This window comes from Molossus molossus, unplaced genomic scaffold (genome assembly GCF_014108415.1).
Source record: "Molossus molossus isolate mMolMol1 unplaced genomic scaffold, mMolMol1.p scaffold_m16_p_14, whole genome shotgun sequence".
NCBI classification, from domain to species: domain Eukaryota; kingdom Metazoa; phylum Chordata; class Mammalia; order Chiroptera; family Molossidae; genus Molossus; species Molossus molossus.
Genome location: NW_023425349.1, coordinates 32653179 through 32676452, shown reverse-complemented (window position 1 = coordinate 32676452; position 23274 = coordinate 32653179). Strand labels below are relative to the sequence as shown.

At 37.1% G+C, this 23274-nt stretch overlaps 1 protein-coding gene across 2 annotated transcripts in view; it reads left to right on the top strand.

Moving 5' to 3' along the window:
- Positions 1-23274, top strand: part of ZCCHC7 (zinc finger CCHC-type containing 7) — a 219474-nt gene that overhangs the window by 152324 nt on the left and 43876 nt on the right. For both annotated transcript variants that reach the window (XM_036260298.1, XM_036260299.1), the window contains exon 3: positions 22603-22646. In XM_036260298.1, the coding sequence (XP_036116191.1) occupies positions 22603-22646 (44 nt within the window). The remainder of the gene's footprint in view (positions 1-22602; positions 22647-23274) is intronic.

Genomic DNA, 23274 nt, shown 5'->3' with positions numbered 1-23274 from the left:
CCATCATTTGCTCTGCTCTTACCACACTGGTCCTCCTGCTATTTGTCAAACAAACCAACATACCTGGGCTATTCCTGCCTTAAGGACTTTGCTTTGGTTGTTCCTACTACCTGGGATGCTCTTACCCAGAAGTACTTGGCTAATTCTCTGATCTCCTTTAAGTGTTTGCTTAAATGTCAATGAGGTCTACTTTGTTCATCCTATGTAAAATTGTAACTCATATCCAACATTCCCAATTTTCATTACCCTGCTCCGTTTTTGCTGTATTCAAAGTATCACTATCAAACATACATCATTTACTTATTTATTATGTTTATTATCTTTTTCTTCTCCTAGAATATAAGTTCTATGAGGGCAGCACTATTTTGTTCACTGATATGGCAGTAGTTCAGCACATATTTGATGACTGAATAAATGGTATACTGTCAGGTTCATTAGACCCAATTTTAGTTTGAATTTCTTTTTTATGCATTTCTATTTCCAAGAATTTATATTTTATGGTTTTTATGCTTTTTTAAAGGTGTCCAAAATGCCAGTGAGAAAATGTACTTTTCTTAATAAAATAAAACTCATTCTAGCCAGGCTGGTGTAGGTCAGTGGGATGAGTGTCATTCCATGGACTAAGAGGTCCCTGTTCCATTTCTGGTCAGGGCACATGCCGGGGTTGTGCACTCAATCCTCAGTAAGGGTCATGCAGGAGGCAGCCAATCGATGTATCTCTCTCACATTGATGTTTCTCTCTCCCTCTCTCCCTTCCTCTCTTTCTAAAAAAAAAAAATCAATAAAAACATATTTTGAAAAAAACTCATACTTGCCCAGCTGTTGTGGCTCAGTGGTTGAGCATCCACCCATGCATCAAAAAGTCACCAGTTTGATTCCCAGGCAGGGCACATGCCTAGGTTATGGGCCAATTTCCCTGTGGGGAGCATGCAGGAGGCAGTCAGTTGATGTTCTCTCTCAATGTTTCTATCTCTCCCTCTTCCTTTCTCTCTAAAATCAATAAAGAAAAAAAAATTTTTTTAATAAATTAAAAAAAAAACACATACTCTAGCTCATAATTACTATGTGGGTTCATTGAATCCTTTTATAAATCTCAGATACATCAGGAGATCCTGGTAACCTTATTTTTGCCATATTTTCAAACATTTTACCATGTCACCATGGTAAGAATAATTTTGTCATTACTCACCAATTATACCCAACTATGCTAAAAAAAAAAAAAAACAAAAAACACACACACACACACAAAAAGACAAAACTAATAAGAAACTAGAAGGATGGAATTGCCTGGAATAATGATGTAATAGTGAAATAACTCATCACTATTACATCATCCTTAAGTGTTCTTACTGTGTTACGCAAAGTATTGTGTTGTCTTTTTTCTTTTTTAGTCCATTTTTCCATTTTTTTGTTCTGGTAGGGAGAGAGAGAGAGAGAAACATTGACGTAAAAGGGACACATTGAATGGTTGGCACCAACACAACCCAACACAACCCGGGCTGGGGACAAACTGCAGCCGAGGTACTTGCCCTTAGCAGGAGCTGAACCTGGGTCTCTGGACCGAAGGCCAACACTCTAACCACTGAGCAAAACAGGCCAGGGCTGCATTGTCTTTTAAGAATGTAGAAAAGTGAACAAGACAAGGATGCCCACTTTCGCCACTCTTATTTAACATAATACTGGAAGTCTTAGTCACAGCAATCAGACAGGAAGAAAAAATAAAAGGGATCCAAATTGGAAAGGAGGAAGTGAAACTGTTACTATTCACAGATGACATGATACTATATGTAGAAAACCCCAAAGACTCCATCAAAAATTTACTTGACTTAATAAATGAATTTGGAAAAGTAGCAGGATACAAAATTAACGTCAAGAAATCGATGGCATTCTTATACACCAAGAAAGAGAAACTAAGAAAACAATCCCATATACCATTGCGGCAAAAAATTAAGATACCTAGGAATAAACTTAACCAAAGAAATAAAGGACCTATTTGCAGAAAACTACAGGTTATTGAAAAAAGAAATAGAGGAAGATATAAAAAAGTGGAAGCACACACCTTGTTCATGGATTGGAAGAATTAACATCATTAAAATGTCCATACTACCCAAAGCAATCTATAGATTCAGTGCAATCCCCATCAAAATATAAACGACATACTTCACAGAACTAGAACAAATACTTCAAAAGTTCATATGGAACCAAAAAAGACCTCAAATAGCCACAACAATCTTGAAAAAGAAGAACAAAGTAAGAGGGATCACATTACCAGATTTCAGGTTATACTTCAAAGCCACTGTAATCAAAACAGCCTGGTACTGGCACAAGAATAGGCATATAGACCAGTGGAACAGAACAGAGAACCCAGAAATACGGACCCAAGGCAATATGCTCAATCAATATTTGACAGAGGTAGCAAGAGCATACAGTGGGGTAAAGACAGCCTCTTTAATAAATGGTGTTGGGAAAATTGGACCGCTACATGCAAAAAAAATGAAACTAGACCATTAACTTACACAATACACAAGAATAAACCCAAAATGAATAAAAGACTTAAATGTGACTCATGAATCCATAAAAATCCTAGAATAAACTGTAGGCAACAAAATTTCATACACAGCAGAATTTTCACTGATACATCACCTAAGGCAGCAGAAACAAAGGAGAAAATGAACACATGGGACTATATCAAACTCAAAAGCTTCTGCACAGCAAAAGATTACAATCATCAAAATGGAAAAGCAACGCACTGTATGGGAGAGCATAATTGCCAATGATATATCAGATAAGGGGTTAATTTCCAATATATATAGAGTGCTCATACAACTCAACAAAAGGAAGACAAAGAACCCAATTTAAAAAATGGGCAGAGGAACTAAATAGACACCTCTCCAAACAGGACATACAAGTGGTTAAGAGACATATGAAGAAATGCTCAACATCACTAATCATCAGAGAGATGCAAATTAAAACAACAATGAGGTATCACCTCACACCTGTCAGAATGGCCACCATCAACAAATCATCAAACAACAAGTGTTGGCGAGGGTGTGGAGAAAAGGTGACCCTAGTACACTGCTGGTGGGAATGCAGACTGGTGCAGCCACTATAGAAAACAATATGGTGTTACCTCATTGCCATTTGACCCAGTGATCCCACGTCTAGGAATATACCCTAAGAAGCTGAAACACCAATTAGAAAGAATATATATACCCCCATGTTCATAGCAGCACTATTTACAATAGCTAAGATCTGGAAACAGCCCAAGTGGATCAGTAGACAAATGGATTAAAAAGCAGTGGTACATGTACACAATGGAGTACTATGCAGCTGTAAGAAAGAAAGATCTCTTATCCTTTGAGACAACATGGAGGGACCTGGAAAGTATTATCCTAAGCGAAACAAGCCAAACAGAGAAAGACAAGTATCATATGATCTCACTTATTTGTGGAATATAATGGACATAACAGTCTGAGGAATGGGGTAGTCCCAGAGACATGGAAGTGGGGTACAGACTGACAATCCCCAGAAGAGGGGGTGATGGGGGAGAGACAAACCACAGAACTTATATGCATGTACGCATGAACAATGGACATGGACAACAAAGCTGGGGACAGGGTGGGGAAGGAGGGGTAGGGGAAATCAGTGGTGGGGGGGAGAAACATCTGTAACAAAATAAATAAACTAATTAAATTTAAAAAAACGACAAAAAAAATTTAGAAATATTTGGAAACACCATCTTTTTTAGCTTTCATTGAACAAAGTTGAGAATTTGGGATTTTTCATTTTCCACCCAAAATGGCAAATAGAAGAAAATTGACAGAAGACATTTTACAATTACTAGATTAATCAGAACATGAATGCAAAAGACAGATAGTAGTACCTAGACTTTAATGATGTGATGAACTTGATTTTTTTTTTTAAATGTATTCACTAGAGGATATGTTTTTACTGATTTTCAGAGACGAAGGAAGGAAGGGAGAGAAATATATCGATGTGAGAGACACATCAATTGGTTGCCTTCTGTATGCTCCCCAGATGGGTATGAGCCCACAACCTTTTGGTGTACAGGACAACACTCCAACAAACTGAGCTACCCGGCCAGGGCTGAACTTAATCTTTTTTTTTTTTTTTTTTTTTATCCTCACCAGAGGACATTTTTCCATTTTTTGTTCAGGTAGAGTGGGAGGGAGAGAGAGGAACAGAGAGAGAGAGAGAAACATCGATGTGAAAGGAACACATCGAGTGGCTGCCACCCGCACAACCGACCAGGGCCGGGGACAAACTGCAACCGAGGTACATGCCCTTAGCGGGAACCAAACCCGGGTCTCTCAGGACCGCAGGCCGACGCTCTAACCGCTGAACCAAACCGGCCAGGGCTGAACTTAATCTTTTAAACGAAGTCTCAGACTGTGATATTTCAGAGAATGTCATAGGTGAATTTTCTCAAACTCAAGAATGAATGCGTGAACGATGTGTGTGTGTGTGTGTGTGTGTGTGTGTGTGTGTGTGTGTGTGTTTGGTACGTGCTCCTAGTGAGAACCGACCCCGGGACTCTCTGGTCCACAGGCTGGCGCTCCAACCGCTGAGCCAAACCAGGCACAGCATGAACAAAAAGGACATAGGTGGTGGGGGAGAGATAAACCACAGAACTTATACGCATGTGTGCATGAATAATGGACATGGACAACAAAGCTGGGGACAGGGCGGGGAGGGGAGGAGGCGGGAATCAGTGGGGGGGAAAGCAGAAACATCTGTAACAAAAATAAAATTTTAATTAATAAAAATATATATTTTTTTCCCAATAAAAAAGAACATAGGCTATCTTCATCTGGTTAGTCATTCAATAGGAGGTTCTTTACCACTAATATTTTATGATAAGAATCCAGACCATCCTGCTTGATAAAAGGAAGTGTGACTGTATTCTTTCATATTTCATGATATTTGTGTACCAAAATTCACTTGACATAGTTTTTTCAAGTGGACAAATGCCAAAGGCAGATGTTTATGCAGGGGCAATTAGAAGGAAATAGATGATACAGAAGTGAAAAAAATTAGTGGGTTGATCATTCTAATTGATGTTTATAAATCTAAAAGTGAAAATGTTTGGAACTATGGAGCAAAGAAGAAATGTATTTGAAATCTGGGATATGTATTTGCAAACCACTTATCCAGGTTCATACATGAGAATTGAGCAGTAAGTTGTATTCTGGGATATTGTTCATTTCAGGTATCTTTAGCTTCAAAACCGGAAAATATATAAAATAATAATTTGGGTTTGTCATGTTAACTTATTTAGATTTCTAATAAAATTTTTTTTTAATCGTCTCTTTATTCCTCTGTAAATTATTTGTAAAATGACTTAAATTATTAAAAGGGTCCACTGGACTGAAATGATTAATGATGATAACTAGTATAATGCATGTATAATGCATAGGCACTGCCTTCATACTGGAGATATCACAATGACTAAAACTTAGTTTTTTATTTTTATTTTTTTAAATCTTTATTGTTGAATGTGAAATATATTACATATGTTCCACATTTTCCCCCCATTGACCCCCTCCTCCCCACTCCCGCCCCCCTCCCGCCTTTTCCCACACTATTGTCTGTGTCCATTGGTTATGCATATAAGTTCTTTGGTTTATTTCTTCCCACCCCCCAACCCCTTTCCCTTTGAGGATTGTCAGTCTAGCAATGAATTTGTACTTCTTAATCTCTTCATCTTTTTCACCCATTCCCCCAACCCCCTTCCCAACTGGCAACCAACAAAATGTTCTCTGTATCTGTGAGAATGTTTCTGTTCTGCCTGTTCATTTTGTTTGTAGATTCCATTGTCGATAGATATGTATTCATTGCCATTTTGTTTGTTCATATATTTTATCTTTTTCTTCAAAAAGACCCTTCATCATTTCATATAATAACGGTTTGGTGGTGATGAACTCCTTTAACTTTTTCTTGTCTGGGAAAGTCTTTATATGGCCATCAATTCTAAATGACAGCTTTGCAGGATAGAGTAATCTTGGTTGTAGGTTCTTGCTTTTCATCACTCTGAATATTTCTTGCCACTCCCTTCTGGCCTGTAAAGTTTCTTTTGAGAAATCAGCTGACAGCCTAATGGGAACTCCCTTGTAGGTAACTAGCTGCCTTTCTCTTGCTGCTTTTAAGATTCTCTCTTTGTCTTGAACCTTTTGCATTTTGATGATGATGTGTCTTGGTGTGGGCCTCTTGGAATTCATCTTGTTTGGGACTCTGTGCTTCCTGGACTTGTGTGTCTGTTTCCTTCACCAAGTTGGGAAAGTTTTCTACCATTATTGTTTCAAACAGGTTTTCGATTTCTTGTTCTCTCTCTTCCCCTTCTGGCACCCCCAAGATGCGAATGTTTGCACGCTTGAAGTTGTCCCAGAGGCTCCTTACACTATCCTCATTTTTTTGGATTTTTTTTTTTTGCTTCCTTATATTCCAAATCGATGGTTTGCTCCTTGGATTTACATACTCTGTTATTGAAGCTGTGTAAATTATTTTTTATTTCAGTTAATGCCTCCTTCAATTCTAACTGTGCATCCATGATTCCTGACTGGTCCTTTTTTATGTTCTTGAGGCCCTCACTAAGTTCACTGAGGTTCTCACTAAGTTCATTGAGCATCCTTATAAGCAGTATTTTGAACTCAGCATCTGTTAGGTTGTTTATCTCCATTTCGCTTAGTTCTTTTATTGGGGTTTTGTTCTGTTCTTTCATTTGGGACCTGTTTCTTTGTCTCCTCATTTTGGCTGCCTCCCTGTGTTTGTTTCAGTGTATTACTTAATGAGAGGTATGGGGCTTGCTGAGACCAGATGCTGCTCGTTTGAAAGAATTTAGGAAAAACCTGAAGCAGGATCCAAGACAGGCCAATCCTATGGTTTAGCAAGTGGCAACAGCTTGGGTGGGCCTGAAAGTTGGGTGGGGCAGGGCGGGGCCTCAGGGAGTCACCAGGGCGGGGCTACCAGTGTGAGCCAGGTTGCTGGAGTCCCAGATATAGCTTCTGTCTGCCGCTCCAGGGAAGGGCTCACCAAAGGAACAAAGGCCTCTGACAGCATGTTTGTCCCAGAGAAAGCCCCCTCTCCAGCCCTCACTCCAATGCCAAACAGCTCAGTTCTTCCCTGTATGTCTCTGGCACCCCTTGAGCTGCCTCCTCTCCAAACTTATAGGGAGAGAGTCCGATAAGTCCGTGCTCGGGCCCTTTAAGGAGCTGCCTGGGGCTCCAGCTGCGTCAGCTTCCCTGAGCCTCAGTTCCCGCTGGTTTTTCCAGCCAGAAGTTATGGGGACTCTCTTCCTGGCACTGGAACCCTGAGCGGGGCACCTGGTGTGGGACGGCGACCCCTCAGTCCTCAGGAAGGACCTTCCCAGCCGAGGTATCCTCCTGATTTTTATTTGCCACACTTGGGTGTGGGACCAGCCCGTTGCGCCGCTGCCGCTGCCGCCGCCCCTTGCACCTCTGCCCCTCCTACCAGTCTGGATGTGGCTGCTGCTTTAATTCCGTAGTTGTAGGACTTCCATTCAGCTTGATTTCAGGCGGCTTTGAATGATGGTTGTTCTGTAGTTTAGTTGTAACTTCGATGTGGTTGTGGGAGGACACGATACCGCGTTTACCTACGCCGCCATCTTGACCAGAAGTCTAAAACTTAGTCTTTTAGAGAGATGAGGTGCTAGTATTAAATAGACTTTTCATGCCAAGTAAATGAAACAACTAGACTGGTATAAATGCAAGAAAATTAAAAAGTTGTGTAAGAAGGAAAACAGTGTACTACAGCATATTCATAAATTGAGTATTAACCTGAGAAGGGGGATAGAGGGAGGAGAATTTCAGATAGGATGTTATAAGAAAACTAATACTTCTTTACCTTTATTAGGAATTTAGATATTAATGTTTATATAGTATAATGAACATTATTTAGATATAGGCAGATAAATACCAAAAGATACAGCTAAAGCATTGAAAGTGTTTGCCTCTAGGGACTGAGAACTAGAGTAGGAAGGAAATAACTGTTCTTTATTTCTTATATACATTTTTAGTATTACTAGAGTTTTAAAAACCTAGTGTATGTATTACTTTGATAAATATAAAATATGAAATTATGAATGTAAATAGAAAATCTAGCTGGTATGTAGCAAATGAAGTTGAAAGCACAGGGACACTACAACAATTCTAGGTTCAAGGTGATGATCATATGTTGGTGACTGGAAGGAAACCGAAGTATTACCTTGGAAAGACATTTCAAAGGACCATACTGTAATTGTAACATTTGGCTTGATTGGATGAAGGGGGTGAAGTATTTGGTTAAGATGAAAGTAAACGTACATTTTGAGCCATTAATAACTAACAACAGGGAAGAAAGTGTTTGAGCAACTTTCAAGTGGGATTATAAAGATTAGTTTTGTTTTGAATGTTATGTTTGCAATAGCTGTAATATAGACATTTGTTATAAATCCTATAAGCAGTTATTAATGTGAACCTAGACATACTTGGTTTTAAGGTCTGGAGAGTGGTTTGAAGAAAAATTGGCCAAAATAAATGATAATAAAAGCAAACTGTTTTGGAGTGACTTATTTCCCTATGAGAGGAGAACAGAGAATGAGACATTGAAGAAAACACATGTGTTTGCACACAAAATTAATGATAGGTAGAGAAAAAGATTAAAAAATTCAGGAAAGGAAGTGCTAAATAGAAGGGTGACTAAAGAATATAGCTTCCAGTTGGTATTTTTATTAGCAGGTAGATATCAACTTTTATATAGCCTTTAAATCATCTCTAGAAACCTACAACCTATGTTTTGAAGTAGTTGTTTCATGAAATTTAAAAGTATTTTACATGTGCTTGTCATTTTATAAATATTTCCAAATATTTCAAGTGTCTGTATGATATATTTTTCTTACTGCTTTTTGGAGTGGGGTGGGGGTGGAGGTGAGGACCAGGCACCATAGTAGATATCTTTAAAAGAAGAAAAAACATGGTGCAGCCACTTTGGAAAACAGTTTGGCTGTTTGACAAAAAGTTAAACAACAGAGTTACCATATAATCCAGCAAGTCCACTTCTACATGTACACCTGAGAAGTGAAAATATACATTTCTACAAAAATTTGTAAACACATGTTCATTGTAACATTATTCCTAATAATCAAAAAGTGGAAATAACCCAAATATTCATCAAATGATGCATGGATAGATAAAATAATATCCACACCATGGATTATTACTTGGCCATATAAAGCGATGATATACTGACACATTTTGCTAAGTGGAAGAAACCAATCACAAAGGGCTACATATTGTTTGTTTCATTTATACAAAATGTCCAGAGTAAGCAAATCTATAGAGACAGAAAGTAGATTAGTAATTCCCAGGGACTGGAGAGAGGGAGAATGGGGAGTAATTGTTAACTGGTGTTGAGGGCTTATTGGGGGGTGATAAAAATATTCTGGAATTAAAGAGCTTCACAACCTTGTGAAGATCCTAAAAACATTGAATTGTATGTGTTAAAAGTGTGAATTTTATGGTATGTGAATTGTATCTTAATTTCAAAATTTTTAACATGAAGAAAGCAAGTATGTATTAGGCCTTCCTTCAAAGTTAAAATCTGTGAACATAAAGCTCATTCTGACTTTGAGGTTAAATAATAGCTAAAAGTGAACATTTATGTTTGTATTATTTTCTCTTTTCTAATAACTGCTTTTAACAGTAACACTTTGGATATTGTACATTTAGTGAGAACTTTTCTTCCAGATGGGATGGGAAAAGTTTGAAACATCTTTGTTTATTAAAATATTGTCTTTAAAAAGAAAAAACAACTCCCATAATCCCACTGAATTGATTGTTTCTGTTCATATTTTTTTCCTTTTATTCTTGTTACTTAGTTTCATTTGAGGGGTCTTTTATTTCTAAATAAACATTAGTCAGGTTTACTGACTACATCCTTGGGACAGGGAATAAGAGTTGAGAGAGAACTGTATGTTTGAGTCTAACTGTCTTGTCTGTCTATTTGGTGATACACAAAAGCCTTTATATGACTGATAACTTTGCAAGAGCTCTCTATAACCCTGTGCTAAGCACCTGTGTTTATTTCCTCTTTCTTCTTCCTCCTCTACCTCTAAAAAAAGAAAAGCTAAATCTCCATTTATCGTTTACATACATTTAAAAATATATATTGTTTCTCGTAAATTTAATGTGATTTAAAATAAAATGAACAGTTTGATGACTAACTTGCAAATTCTTCTATTAAAATTTGCTTTATTTAAATTATTGCTAGTACAAAATTTTATCGACTAAAATGGTTTTGTGGCCAATGTTAAATGGAAATTTATAAATTAGAGAAAACCAAGACAGAAATAAAGAGCCGTTTGACAAGAATACAAGTTGAATAAAGTGGCTCAACCCACAGGGGATTTGCATGTGGCATTGTGTGTATTTCAAAAGTTTCCGTTGAAATAACAGATGCTGCTGATGAAGTTGGGAATAGTAACTTCATTTGTGGCTGGCTCTGTTGCTTATTAGAAGTGAGAAGATCCCAGGGGGAAATCTGGTATAGTAGAAGTAGGCTCAGGAAAGGATATGACATAAATAATATGACAGCTTCATCTTTGTGATCTTTAACCCATTAACACTGGCTAGGAACAGGCATGATTATCTGTAAATATCCAGTTATCTTATATTTGGTGTACATCTTGTGTCTGCCAACTGTTATTCAGTAACTGATTTTTAAAGTTTTTTTAGTTCCTAGAGTTGCTTACTACGGAAATTCCAAGTTTTAAGTCTTAAAACTTCAAGTTTTAAAAGTTCAAGTTTTAAAAGTCTTATTGAACTTTTATATACACAATGACTATTCATTAAGTTATCTAATTGACTTATGTACACCAGTTTAGAAAAATGTTTATTCATACAAGTGTGCATATGAATATGTTTCCTTTTTTAAAAAAATTTTTTTTCTAGTGTAATTTGAAGTATGCAAGATGTGCTTATAACTGGATAGATAAACAAAACAGATAGGCCTCGGTCCATAGAGAAATTATGATGTAGTGAAGGAAAGAAAATATTTATTAATATACTTCTTAATACAAGATTTAGAAGTGTTTGCTAGCCTAAGACATAAATAACATGCCTTTAATTTTTTATTTTTTTAAGTTTATCTTTATTGTTGAAAATATTACAGATGTTCTCCTTTTATCCTCCATTGCCCCCCTTCTCCCCTCCCTTCACCACACTATTGTCTGTGTCCATTGGTTATTCATATAAGTTCTTTGATTTATCCCTTCCTGTCCCCCTACCCCCTTCCCTCTGATGTTTGTCATTCTGTTCCCTGCATTCATGTGAGGTAGAAAATACTTCTACCAGAGAGAAATCAAAAAAGTGTTATTTAAGTAATTCATTCAGTAAACATGAGTGCCTGTGATAACTAAACAATTGTGCTTTGGTGTTTGGAAGATACAGAAATAGAAATTACATGATTAACGTCCAAGAGGTTATAGAGTTGACAGTGATCAGCTCTGCTTTTGAAGGGTTATCAGGGAAGACTTCAATGTAGGAGGTAACATGTGATTAGGTATTTGAAGATCCAAGTCTTAGTTCCATGGTTGAAATTAGGTTTGTGTTCCAGGGGATATATGCGTAGACAGAGTTATAGAGAACAGCAGTATATATTGAGGAAGTTATTAGGTATACCTGGAGTATTGGGACCAGGAAGATGAAGATATAGAATTAGATAAGGGCCAAAGCTGGAAGGTGTTATATGGCCTGCAGAAGAGTTTCACAATTATTCTGTAGGTATTGAGGGACCATTCAGGGCAGAATGTATTCATATTTCCATTTTAGAAATATTGCTTCAGTAACAGTGAAATGGAAAAGGGGTTGTGGTACTAGAGATAGAACCTATTTTAATACTCTAGCTAAGAAATTAAATGTCTCTGGGCCAACACAATAGCATTGAGGTTGTTATGGATAGAGAGTTTTCAGAATGTGGTGAAAAATTACATGAAAAGTAAGAGGGAAGAGTTGAGGTTTTTGATATGGAAAACAGACTAAGATAGAAGGAGGAGAGGTAGGATTGTTTGTTTTTAAGAGAGAAATGCAAGCAACAGAGAGAAGCATTTGTTTTTAGTAATTATGAGTTTGAATTATCTGTAAATTATCTAATCCAGATGTCCCATAGATCAGGAACTCAAGAAAAGATTTGGCCTAGAAATACAGATTTGGTTTCCACTGTGGGCACAGTATGACATAACCTGGGGCAAAGAATGTAGAATGAGTAGAAGGAAAGCAAAGAGTAGAACATTTGGTTACTTGATAGTAAACAATGGAAGAAGAGGAAACCTACAAGGGAGATAAGAACTGGAAGAGTGTTTTGTTACATCAGCTAAGACAATTGTAAATGCTCACAGAGATCAAGTGACAAAAGTACTGACTATTGTCCATTTGCTGAGGAACTGAGCCCTAAAAGATATTCAGATTTGTAATCATGGAAATTGGATGGGTGAGGTGGAAAATTGGGCAAAGAAGGAAACAGTGTTGGAGATTAAGGGAATAAAATGAGCTGAAGTACAGCGAAGGGAAAGAACTGGGAGTGTTAAATTACAGGACCTTTTGGTTTAAAATATTAGGTATGTAAAAAGGGACTGTGGGCAGTAAACTTAGAAATGTCATATTATTAATGTGTCTTTTATGCTATAACTGCCAAATTATTTAACCTCAAGTTATCTGGTGGGAGGCTTATGCATGATCTTCTCTACTTTTCTCTTTGTTTTCTTGACCATTTCACTGTATTTGGATGCATGAAAGAGTGCCATCTCATGAGTCAGTTTGGACTGTGTACTGCAAATGAGTGATTAGACATCCAGAAGACCCACAATCTTGGTGCCTTAGTGATTGCATGTATATACCAACCAGTGTCTGGGATTTTCCCAGTCCCTATTGATAGACTCACAGATTATTTGGGAAGAAAACAGTTACTAAAGGACATATATTGTAAGAAAGACAGGCAACATAGTCATCATTATAAGTTAATTGCTCATTGCTAGACTATATTCAGTATTCTTGTTAAATAGCCTATTTTCCAAATGATAGTGGACATTTTGTCTTTTTTTAAAACTTTGTTAATTAAATTATCCTTTTATTTTAAAAAATAAAATTATCGTAGTTATTTAGTAAACTAAATAACTTAGTGCTTTTTAGATTCTTTAAACCAACAATAGCACAAATTATTCTATCACAAACACTGTGTCTTAGTCATTTTTCTGTTTCCTACACTGTCTTTTACATGAGAGATATTCAGTAAATAGTTATTGGAAATTAACTTGACACCATATTAAATGAAAACATCTTACAATTTGAGGAAAGTTGCATTTACATTCTTAAATAATGAGTAGTGGTAAAATAAGTTTTTAATATCTGATTTGCTGAATATTAAATTCTAGTCCATTGTGTGCTGAGAAATCATAAAATACATACCTTCTCACTAAATGTATTGACATTTACAATTCTAGATGTTACAAATTAGGATATCTAGAAAATGTAAGGCAGCTATGGATTCCTTGTAAGAAGGAGCTATAGCCCAACTGGTGTGGCTCAGTGGTTGAGCATCGACCCATGCACCAAGAGGTCACCAGTTGGATTCCCAGTTGGGGCACATGCCCAGGTTGTGGGCCCAGTCCCCAGTGGGGAGCATGCAGGAGGTGGCCAGCCAATGTTCTCTTGCATTGATGTTTCTATCTCTTTCTCCCTCTCCTTTCCTCTCTCTAAAATCAATAAAGGAAAAATATTTTTAAAAAGAAGAAGAAGAAGGAGGAGGAGGAGCTATAGGGTATTGGGCTCAGGAAACAATTCTTAGTTCCTGGCACCTGTACTGCAAACGACCAGCTGAATGTGCTAAACTGAGTCCTTCTGTAATCTTTGAGAAAACATTTTACTAACTCCTATTTCCTGTCAAATTATCCCAAAGGTAGAGAGAGAACTAGCTCTCTAACCGTCTATCACTGCTCTTTCAGCAAAGAAATAATCTTCAGCTGTTCCCACCCACCAGAATGTAGGCAGACTAAGAATATCTGAAGCAGAGTATGAAGTGGCTTTTATCCTAAAAAATCTTGCCCAGACTTTTTTTTAGATCCTTTGAAAACTGAATGCAGACTTATGGGTAAATAGCTATATTAGCACTAAATTTCACAGAAGGCACCAGTTGCCATTTTTTGTAAGTAGCACATACAGAAAAGTGAACATTTGTGTAACCATAATATACAGGATTGTTCCGAGGATAAAGTATTTAAAACAATTTATAGACTCTGAATCACCATATAAATGTGAAAGATGTTTATCTTTATTACCATGCAGTAAGAAAGAGAAAGATAGCAGAATAGTTCCACAAATAGGAGAAATTGTTCAAGTTTATGGGTTCACTTTTCTTTTGGGTTCGCTTTTTTGTTTTAAAGGTTATTTCAGGAAAGATTATTAAATATTCCGGTTGTTGCTTGGTGTTAACAGACCACCCTATACAGTCGGCCCTTGTCTATTGCAGTTAATCAGTTCCAGATTCTACTGGGATAAATGAATTTCCACGAACTGGATTCTTTATTTATACCCAGTCGTCCCTCGCCACTTTGTGCTTCAACTTTCACGGCTTCACTCTATCGCAAGGGATGACTGTAATACTGTTTTACTATCTCTGCTTTTAACATTACTACTCTGATAGAAAGAGTCTTGCTGTACTGTTCCTTGGAGAGTTCACACAGGAGGAAATCAGGAGTTTTTTTTTTTTATCCTCACCTGAGGACATTTTTGCATTTATCTTCAGATAGAGCGGGAGGGAAAGTGGGAGGAAGAGAGAGAGAGAAACATAGACGTGAGAGAGACACATCAAGTGGTTGCCACCACACAACCCCAACCAGGGCCTGGGACAAACTGCAACCGAGGTACACGCCCTTAGTGGGAACTGAACCTGGGTCTCTCTGGACCGCAGGCTGTCACTCTAACTGCTGAGCCAAACCGGGCGGGGTGCTAGAGGAGTTTTTAAGTTAACATGAAAGGGGACATGGAAAACTTCTTAGTTGGAAGAATAGGTTTAATATTAATGAAGTCTTCATATGTGTTTCAGGTAAAAAGCTTCTTATAAGCAATAGTACTTCTCAATATTCCTTATATAAAAAAGTGCTATGGAAATTTCTAGTAAAGGAATTATTGCACCCTTATTTCCAATCAAACTATACTGTTTACTATATTCTTTTACTTCTTTCATTATGTTGTTTGTGCCTTTCCCTTTTACTAGTGTTCTCCTTCATCTTTTCTATTAAAATCTTATACTAGAAGACTTCTGATTCCAGCCATATTCTGTTAACTTATTATATACTTGTGCTCCTATTAAGAGATAATGAAATTCGCAGGCAAGGACTTTAAAATTAATACAGTTGTTATAAATATACACAGAGGTGTGAAGGAAAACATAAATATAATCAGAGAAATTGAAGATATGAAAAAGAACCAAATGGAACTTCTAGAACTGAAATATATAATATTTGAGATAATTTACTACTGGATGGGCTTAAGTACAAATTAAGAATAAAAAGAAATGTATAAGAGTCTATTATGGACAACTTTATGCAAATAATTTTGATAATTTAGAAGTAATAGACAAACTCTTTGAAAGTTACAAATTACCAAAACTGACCCAAGAAGAAATAGAAAATGTAAATAGCTCCATATCTACTAAAGAAATAGAATTACTATTTTGAATCCTTTCTATGAGTAAAATTCCTGGCCCACAGACAAGAAAAACTACAGCCTAGATTACTTACTGATGAATTAATTCTAGCAGTTATTTAGGGAGGAAATCATACCAGTCCTATATAAGTTCTTCCCAGTGCTTCTCAACTCTTTTTGAGGCCAGTTTTACCCCAATATCAAAACCAGGCAAAGACATTATAGGAAGAATATGAATCAATATCCTTCGTGAACTCAGATGTAAAAATTCTTAATGAAATACTAAGCATTGAATTCTAACCTGTGAACCGGGGAATTCCCTTTTTAATTATGCAGCATATAACGGGTGCGAACTCTTTCACTAGGATGTGTAAATACGTCCCGCTCGGTTTACAGGCTAAGGTATATTATAAGGAATACTACATCATAACCAAGTGTTTAATCCTAGAATACAAGGTTGGTTTAATATCACTAATTCACCATATTAACAGAAAGTGAGAGAAATTTGCAGGATGCAAGGTGAGTAAGCAAAAGTCAACTGTATTTTTATAAACTTGTTACCAAATATTGAAAAATGGAATTAAAAATAAGCCATTTGCAATAACAAAGAAACATGAAATACTGAGGGATAAATTTAGTAAAATATATGCAAGACATGTTCACTAAAACCTATAAAACATTGCTTAAAAAAATGAAAGAGACAAAAGTAGATGAAGAAGTCCACCATATTCATCTTTTAGAAGACTTGATATTGTTAAAATATCTTTCTAAGCTGATCTATAGGTATAGCACAGTATTAGTCAAAATGCAAGCAGACTTTTTGTAGAAATTGACATTTGTTCTAAAATTTATACAGAAATCAAAAGGGTCTAGAATAGCCAAAGCAATCTTGAAAAAGAACAAAAAAGTTGGAAGGCTTACTCTACATGGTTTCAAGTTTTGTTGTTGTTGTTGTTGTTAATCCTTACCCGAGGATATTTTTTTCATTGGTTTTTATTTGTATTTATTTACTCTTGTTAATTCTCACCTGAGAATATTTTTCCATTGATTTTTAGATAGAGTGGAAGGGAGAAGTGGGGAGAGAGAGAGAGGAAAAAAAAAACACATCGATGTGAGAGAGACACATTGATCGGTTGCTTCCCACACGATCCTGACCCGGGCCAGGTACGAACCTGCAACCCAGGTACATGCCCTTGACCAGTACTTGAACCTGCATCCATGCTCTAACCACCTGCCACACCAGCCAGGACGATTTCAAAATTTTAAAATAAACCTTTAGTAATAAAGACTGTAATACTGTATAATGATAGACATATACCTCAGTGTAACTTAGTAGAACTTCCAGAATTTGACTCACATGTATGTAGTTAATTGAGTTTCAACAAGTTGCTAAGGTAATTTAATGAAGAAAGGATAATCTTTCCAGCAAATGAAATGGGGGAAAAATGGGTAATAACTAAACATAAAAAGCTAAAACTATAGAAGTTTAGAAGAAAACACAGAAAGTGCTTGTAACCTTGCATAGGCATATTTCTTTGGGACATAAAACATTAATTGTCAAGGGAAGATTTTTCAAATTTATTACAACTTTTGCTTTCCTAATAATACTGTTTAAAAAATAAATGAAAAGACAAGCCACACAGGAGAAAATATTTGCAGATCGCATGTCTGATAAAAGAAAGAACTCAGGAATCAATAAAAAGATAAGAATAAGCCAATTTAAAAATAGACCAAAACTTGAACAGTTTTTGGAAGATGTATGAATCGCAAATAAGTACATAAAAGATGCTCAACATCATTAGTCACCAGAGTAATGTCCATTAAAATCCTAATGCAATACTATTTCACACCCATTTTAAAGCTAAAATTTAAAAGACTGACTGCCAATTCTAGTTCTGGCCAGATGGTTTGGTTGGAGCGTCATTTCATGCAGCAAAGGTGGCAGGTTTGATTCCCAGCCAGGACACATACTTAGGTTGTGGATTCGATCCCGATCAGGGCTCGTTCTAGATGCAGCCCAATCAGTGTTTCTCTCTCTGTCTGTCTCTTTCTCTCTTCTACCCCCTTTCTCTCTCTAAAAAAAATCAATAGCCCTGGCCGATTTGGCTCAGCAGTTAGAGCGTCGGCCTGCGGTCCAGAGAGACCTGGGTTTGGTTCCCACTAAGGGCATGTACCTCGGTTGCAGTTTGTCCCCGGCCCTGGTTGGGTCGTGCGGGTGGCAGCCACTCAATGTGTTCCTTTCACGTCGATGTTTCACCCCTCCCCCCACTCTATCTGAACAAAAAATGAAAAAATGTCCTCGGGTGAGGATAAAAAAAAAAAAAATCGATAAAACCTTGGCCGGTTTGGCTCAGCAGTTAGAGCATCAACCTGCAGACCAGGGGAGTCCCAGGTTCAATTCTGGCCAAGGGCGCATACCTCAGTGTGGTTAGTTTCTGACCCCAGTTGGGGTCGTGCGGGTGGCAGCCATTCGGTGTCTCTCTCTCACATGTGTCTCTCTCTGTCTCTCTTTCTCTCTCTCTCTCTCCCTCCCTCCCACTCTGTCTGAAGATAAATGTAAAAAAATCCTGGGGTGAGGATTGGAAAAAAAAAATCAATAAAAACATATCCTTGGGGGAAAAAAAAATAAAAGACCTGACAATTCCAAGTATTGATGAGATTATGAAGCTACTTGAACTCTCATACATTGCTAATGGGAATGTACTATGACACAACCTCTTTGGAAAAATTTTCCAGTTCCATATAAAGGTCAAGATATGCTTACCATATTTAGCAATTCTACTCCTAGGTATTTTCCAAAGATAAATGAAACTTATGTCAATTAAAAGGAAGATTTCTGCTAGAATAGTTATAACTGCCTAAATGTTCATCAGGAGATGAACAGCTAAACTATTATATCCACACAATTCAATACTGCTCAGCTATTAGAAAGGAACAAACTACTACTACCCTACAACATGGTTGAATCTCATAAATATTCAGAAGTAAAAGAAGCCAGACACAAACTGGTACATAGTATATGATTATATTTATACAGGGTGGGGCAAAAGTAAGTTTACAGTTGTTTGTGTGGAAAATAATACAGTAGTTAATAACTAATACAAGAATAAAGTTCATGTTTCATGTACTCACAGCTGTAAACCTACTTTTGCCTCATCCTCTATGTGGTGCTAGAACAGGCAAAATGAATCTATCATGACAGAAAGCAAATCATTGGTTGCCTGGGGTAGGAGATTGACTGCAAGTATGTACAAGATAATGTTTTTGGATGATGGAAGTGTTCTACATTTGAGTTTTGTGGTGGATACACAGATATATACATTTGTCAAAATGCCTCATATTGGCCCTGGCCGGTTTGGCTCAGTGGTTAGAGCATCGGCCTGCGGACCAGAGAGTCCTGGGTTCAGTTCCCCCTAAGAACAGGTACTGTGGTGGCAGTTCATCCCCAGCCCCTGTTGGGGTCGTGTGGGTGGCAGCTAGTCGATGTGTCTCACTCACATTGATGTTCTCTCTCTCTTCCTCCCTCTCTCCTTTCCTCTCTGTCTGAAGATGGATGCAAAAATGTCCTCAGGTGAGGATAAAAAAAAAAAAAAAGCATTTTACTGTATTTTTTTTTACATGGGTATATTTTATAATATGTAAATTATACTTCAGTAGCATTTCATTTATGGCACAGCCTTCTGTGACTTTTTCCCTTCTCCCTTAAATTCAAACAGCTCTTCTTTCTCTACTCTTAGCATGGTATTTTCTTATTCTTTTCTTACTCCTTACTTTTTTCACTTGTCTCTTTGTGTTTTACTGGGTTATAAGCTCTTATTCACCTTTATTTGCACTATAGCACCTTGCTCATTGTAACCTTTCAATAAGTGCTTGTTAAACTGAGTTGATATAATGCAAAGAAAGAGTTATCAGCTATTGCTTTGCTTTAATTACAAGTTCGAAGTCTGAAAGTAATCACAGGCTTGATATTAGCAAAACAAGGCTATGAAGCAGATAAAATTGATAGGAGGCATCTTTAGGGCAATCCTATTTTATATTCAATTGCATTGGAAATACATGGAAGATGAGTAATCCTGGGCCCTGTAGAAAGTTGTCTTTAAAGCAAGATAACCCTGTGCCGTTTGCAAAGACCTGAAGGATGTAAGTAACTAGACTAAATGACAATATATTTGATTCCAGAATGAATGAAAATCTGGTAGAATCATAAATTTAGTTCTAGAAGTTACCATGGATACCGTTTAGTCCAATGCATTATTATACAGACCCAGAGAGGATAAATAACCTGCCAGAGCCACACAGCAAATAAGAGATAGGTTTAAAACTGAAACCTAGGTTTCTGCCAGGAATTTTACACAGTGGACAACTGGCTGCCTTTGGAAGTTCTAATGACTTGCCCCTTAGACAAAAGCTCTCATTAAGTTTGGACTTGGAGTTAGGCAAATAGGATAGATAAAAGAGCAAGGGCAGGAGTCAGCTGTCATTTCCAAGATGGAACCAAAATTGGAACCATGGGTAGGACCAAGAGTTGATTTATGTGTTCCTGATTATATCCTTGTTCGTTTTCCACTAAGAACTCATTTAATCTGCATTTAAAACCTATTTTGTGTACTTGTCGACAGGTTTTCTATAGTAAGAATATACTGTAGCTTGTTGAAAAGGAATTAGTGTTTAACCCAGAATATTGGTGAATTCCACAGGAATGTTAAAACAATCTAAGGGAGTGCCCTCTCTCAAACCTCCCCTTTTTTCCCTGTTCCCTGTTGTGTGTAGATTTATCAGGGATTGAGGGTGGCAACAGTTGCTATTTTGCATTTCACTGGTTTTGAATTTCATTTTTTAAGGACAATATGAAGTCAGTTTTATAATTAAAGTGAGTTTAAGCGGTCATTTTGAATTTTAATGATGAAGGACATTGAGATACAAAAGGCAGCTTTGAAAGCTACAGCAAAGCTTGCTTCTTAGATGAATCCTTTGAATGAAGAATAATAGCATGGATGGTGATGATGAAGGAATGGGAGCTGCTGCTATTTAATGTATTCTCCACTCTCAATATATGGATGCAGCCTCCAAATTTTACAAAGGAAATAATCATCAGCACAGCATCTCTGCTCTCGTATGGATTGGTCTTTTTGTAAAGCAGCCTCCTGGGTTTTCTCAGTAAAAGTATTTTATTTTAAAATATATCTCTAGACACTTACTCCTGGTAGGCCTGGGAAAATGTAGATTACTTCATGTCTCTTCAAAATTTCTTTCAAAGAAAAGAGTCAAGCTCAATTTGTGTTTTTGAGATAGAGAAGAAGAGTAGATAGGAGGAAGGAGGAAATCTTAACTTTGCTTTGGGGGGAGAAAAAAACCTTTCAGTCCTTTGTTGATGCCTTAGCTTCTGCATTAGTCATATGTCCCTTCCTCCTGGGCCATAGGTGGACCAAAGGAATGCAACCATGTGCTATTTTGTCAAGGAGAGCGCAAAGAGAAGAAAACAGCTGATAAAAGAAAAACATAGGGCTCCCCACACCCCTAGGTTTCTAGTTTTATTTTTAGATCAATGGTTTCAGGATATTTGGCCTTCTATTTTGCTTTTTTATTTCATTATTTCTGATGCTAGTTACACACACACACACACACACACACACCAGTACTGAATTCCCTAGCCTTAATAATGAGATGATAGTGTTCAAAGTCCAATTTTTAAAAAATGTTATAATGGAAGTTAACTACAGTGGGAAGCTAGTGGAGGCAGTTAATAATGATATTGGAATGAAAAACCTTTCCTGTAACTGCTTAGAAAATGGTGGGGGTGGGGGGATGCAAGCTAATTGACAATAAAGAGCTTAATAAGAGAAAAGAGAGCCCGGACACTGTGGCTTAGTGGTTGAGCATCGACCCATGCACCAAGAGGTCGCTGGTTCAATTCTCAGTCAGGGTACATGCCCAGGTTGTGGCCCCAATCCTCAGGGGGGCATGCAGGAGGCAGCCAGTCGATATTCTCTCTCATCGATATTTCTCTCTCTCTCCCTCTCCCTCTCTCTCTTACAAAAAATTAATAAAGAAAAAAAAAAAAGAAAAGACAAAGTAGGGGAGCACTCAGTAATGAGTAACTCACTGAATAGTCAAAGGTAAAGGTTTGTATACCAACTTAACAAAGGGGAGGATTTAGGGCTTTAGAACATGGTTTTGCCCTTGCCATGTGGTTCAGTTGGTTGGTTGTGGCTCCATTCCGGGTCAGGGCACATGCCCAGGTCACAGACTCGATCCCCAGTAGTTGGTTGTGCAGGAGGTAGCCATGGATGTTCTGCTGTAGCATCCATGTTTCTCTTTCTCTAAAAATCAATAAAATACTTTTTTAATCAATAAAGAATATTTAAAAAGAAGATTGAAGGTTTTGATAATGCTTGTTTACACATTGGGGGAGGGAGGATGTCCTTGTTACCAAGGTCGGTGACTTCCCTGACAGGAGACCTGGTAGGGAGTGGAGAAGGGTTGTGGTTGCTGACCCTCAAAGCTCTGTCTTAGTCAGATTAAGGGGAGTTCATATAAAGATTTCTTTCTGCCTCTGCTGTTAGGTTTTTGGTCCCTTTACTGATTTTGTTATATTTGTTTATAATTTTGATGGTTTTCAAAGCATTTTCACATATCTCATAGTATTTCTATGTTTAAGTAGACAGGGCAAATACTATTATTCCCATTTTATAGGTAAGGAAACTGAGGTTAAGCATTTTGTTCAGAGCCACACAAATAATAGTGGAACCAAGATAAGAGGTTAAGGTATTCACATCTCTCACTATACCTTTGGGACTCAATTTCAGTACTAAGAAATTGAATAATTTATTGTCAATCTATAAGAATTTTAAAGGTGTCAAAATTGAGTAGTATTTTATTTATTTTGTAGGAGAAGATGGTGTAAACTGGTTCATCAGTGACAAAGACGTTGAGGTAAAATCAAATTATTTTTAAAGTTATGAATAATAGATTAATCATTTTTTTGATTCCTAGTTTTCTTTCACTTCATTATAACTTAATGAACTTTAAAAATAGCAAATGGCCTGAGTATCTTGTAAGAAAAAATTTCATTTCAGTATATGGGTAATTGAATTTTTCAGAAGCATCGTTCAGCCTTGATTATTGTCAGTCAATTAATTGCCGTAATGAATTAGTCCCCAATCCCTTCTGTTTCTTCTCTGGAGGGGTGGGGGGGGGGGTGAGTCCTCTTAACTCGTATTTCCTGATACCATTAAAGATCAACACCGGAAATAACTACTTCTTCAGTGTAAGGAAATGGTTAGGCTATATTTAGGATATGGCAGGTGTTTATTAGTCTTAATTGTGGCAGATGGCTAGAAAAGAGAATAATTTTAAAAGTTGGTAAAAGAGAAGTTTTAAGAGATAATTATATTATGACATCTTGAGGCCTACGTGGCCAATTCAGCAAAATAAGTTAAAGATGAAAGTTTTTTCAAAGATGGAATTCTGCCAAACAAGATGAAAGCACGTTTGGCATTTATATATTCCTCTCTAGATATCCATATGATATGCTTCGCTAATATTTTCTTGCAAGATACTG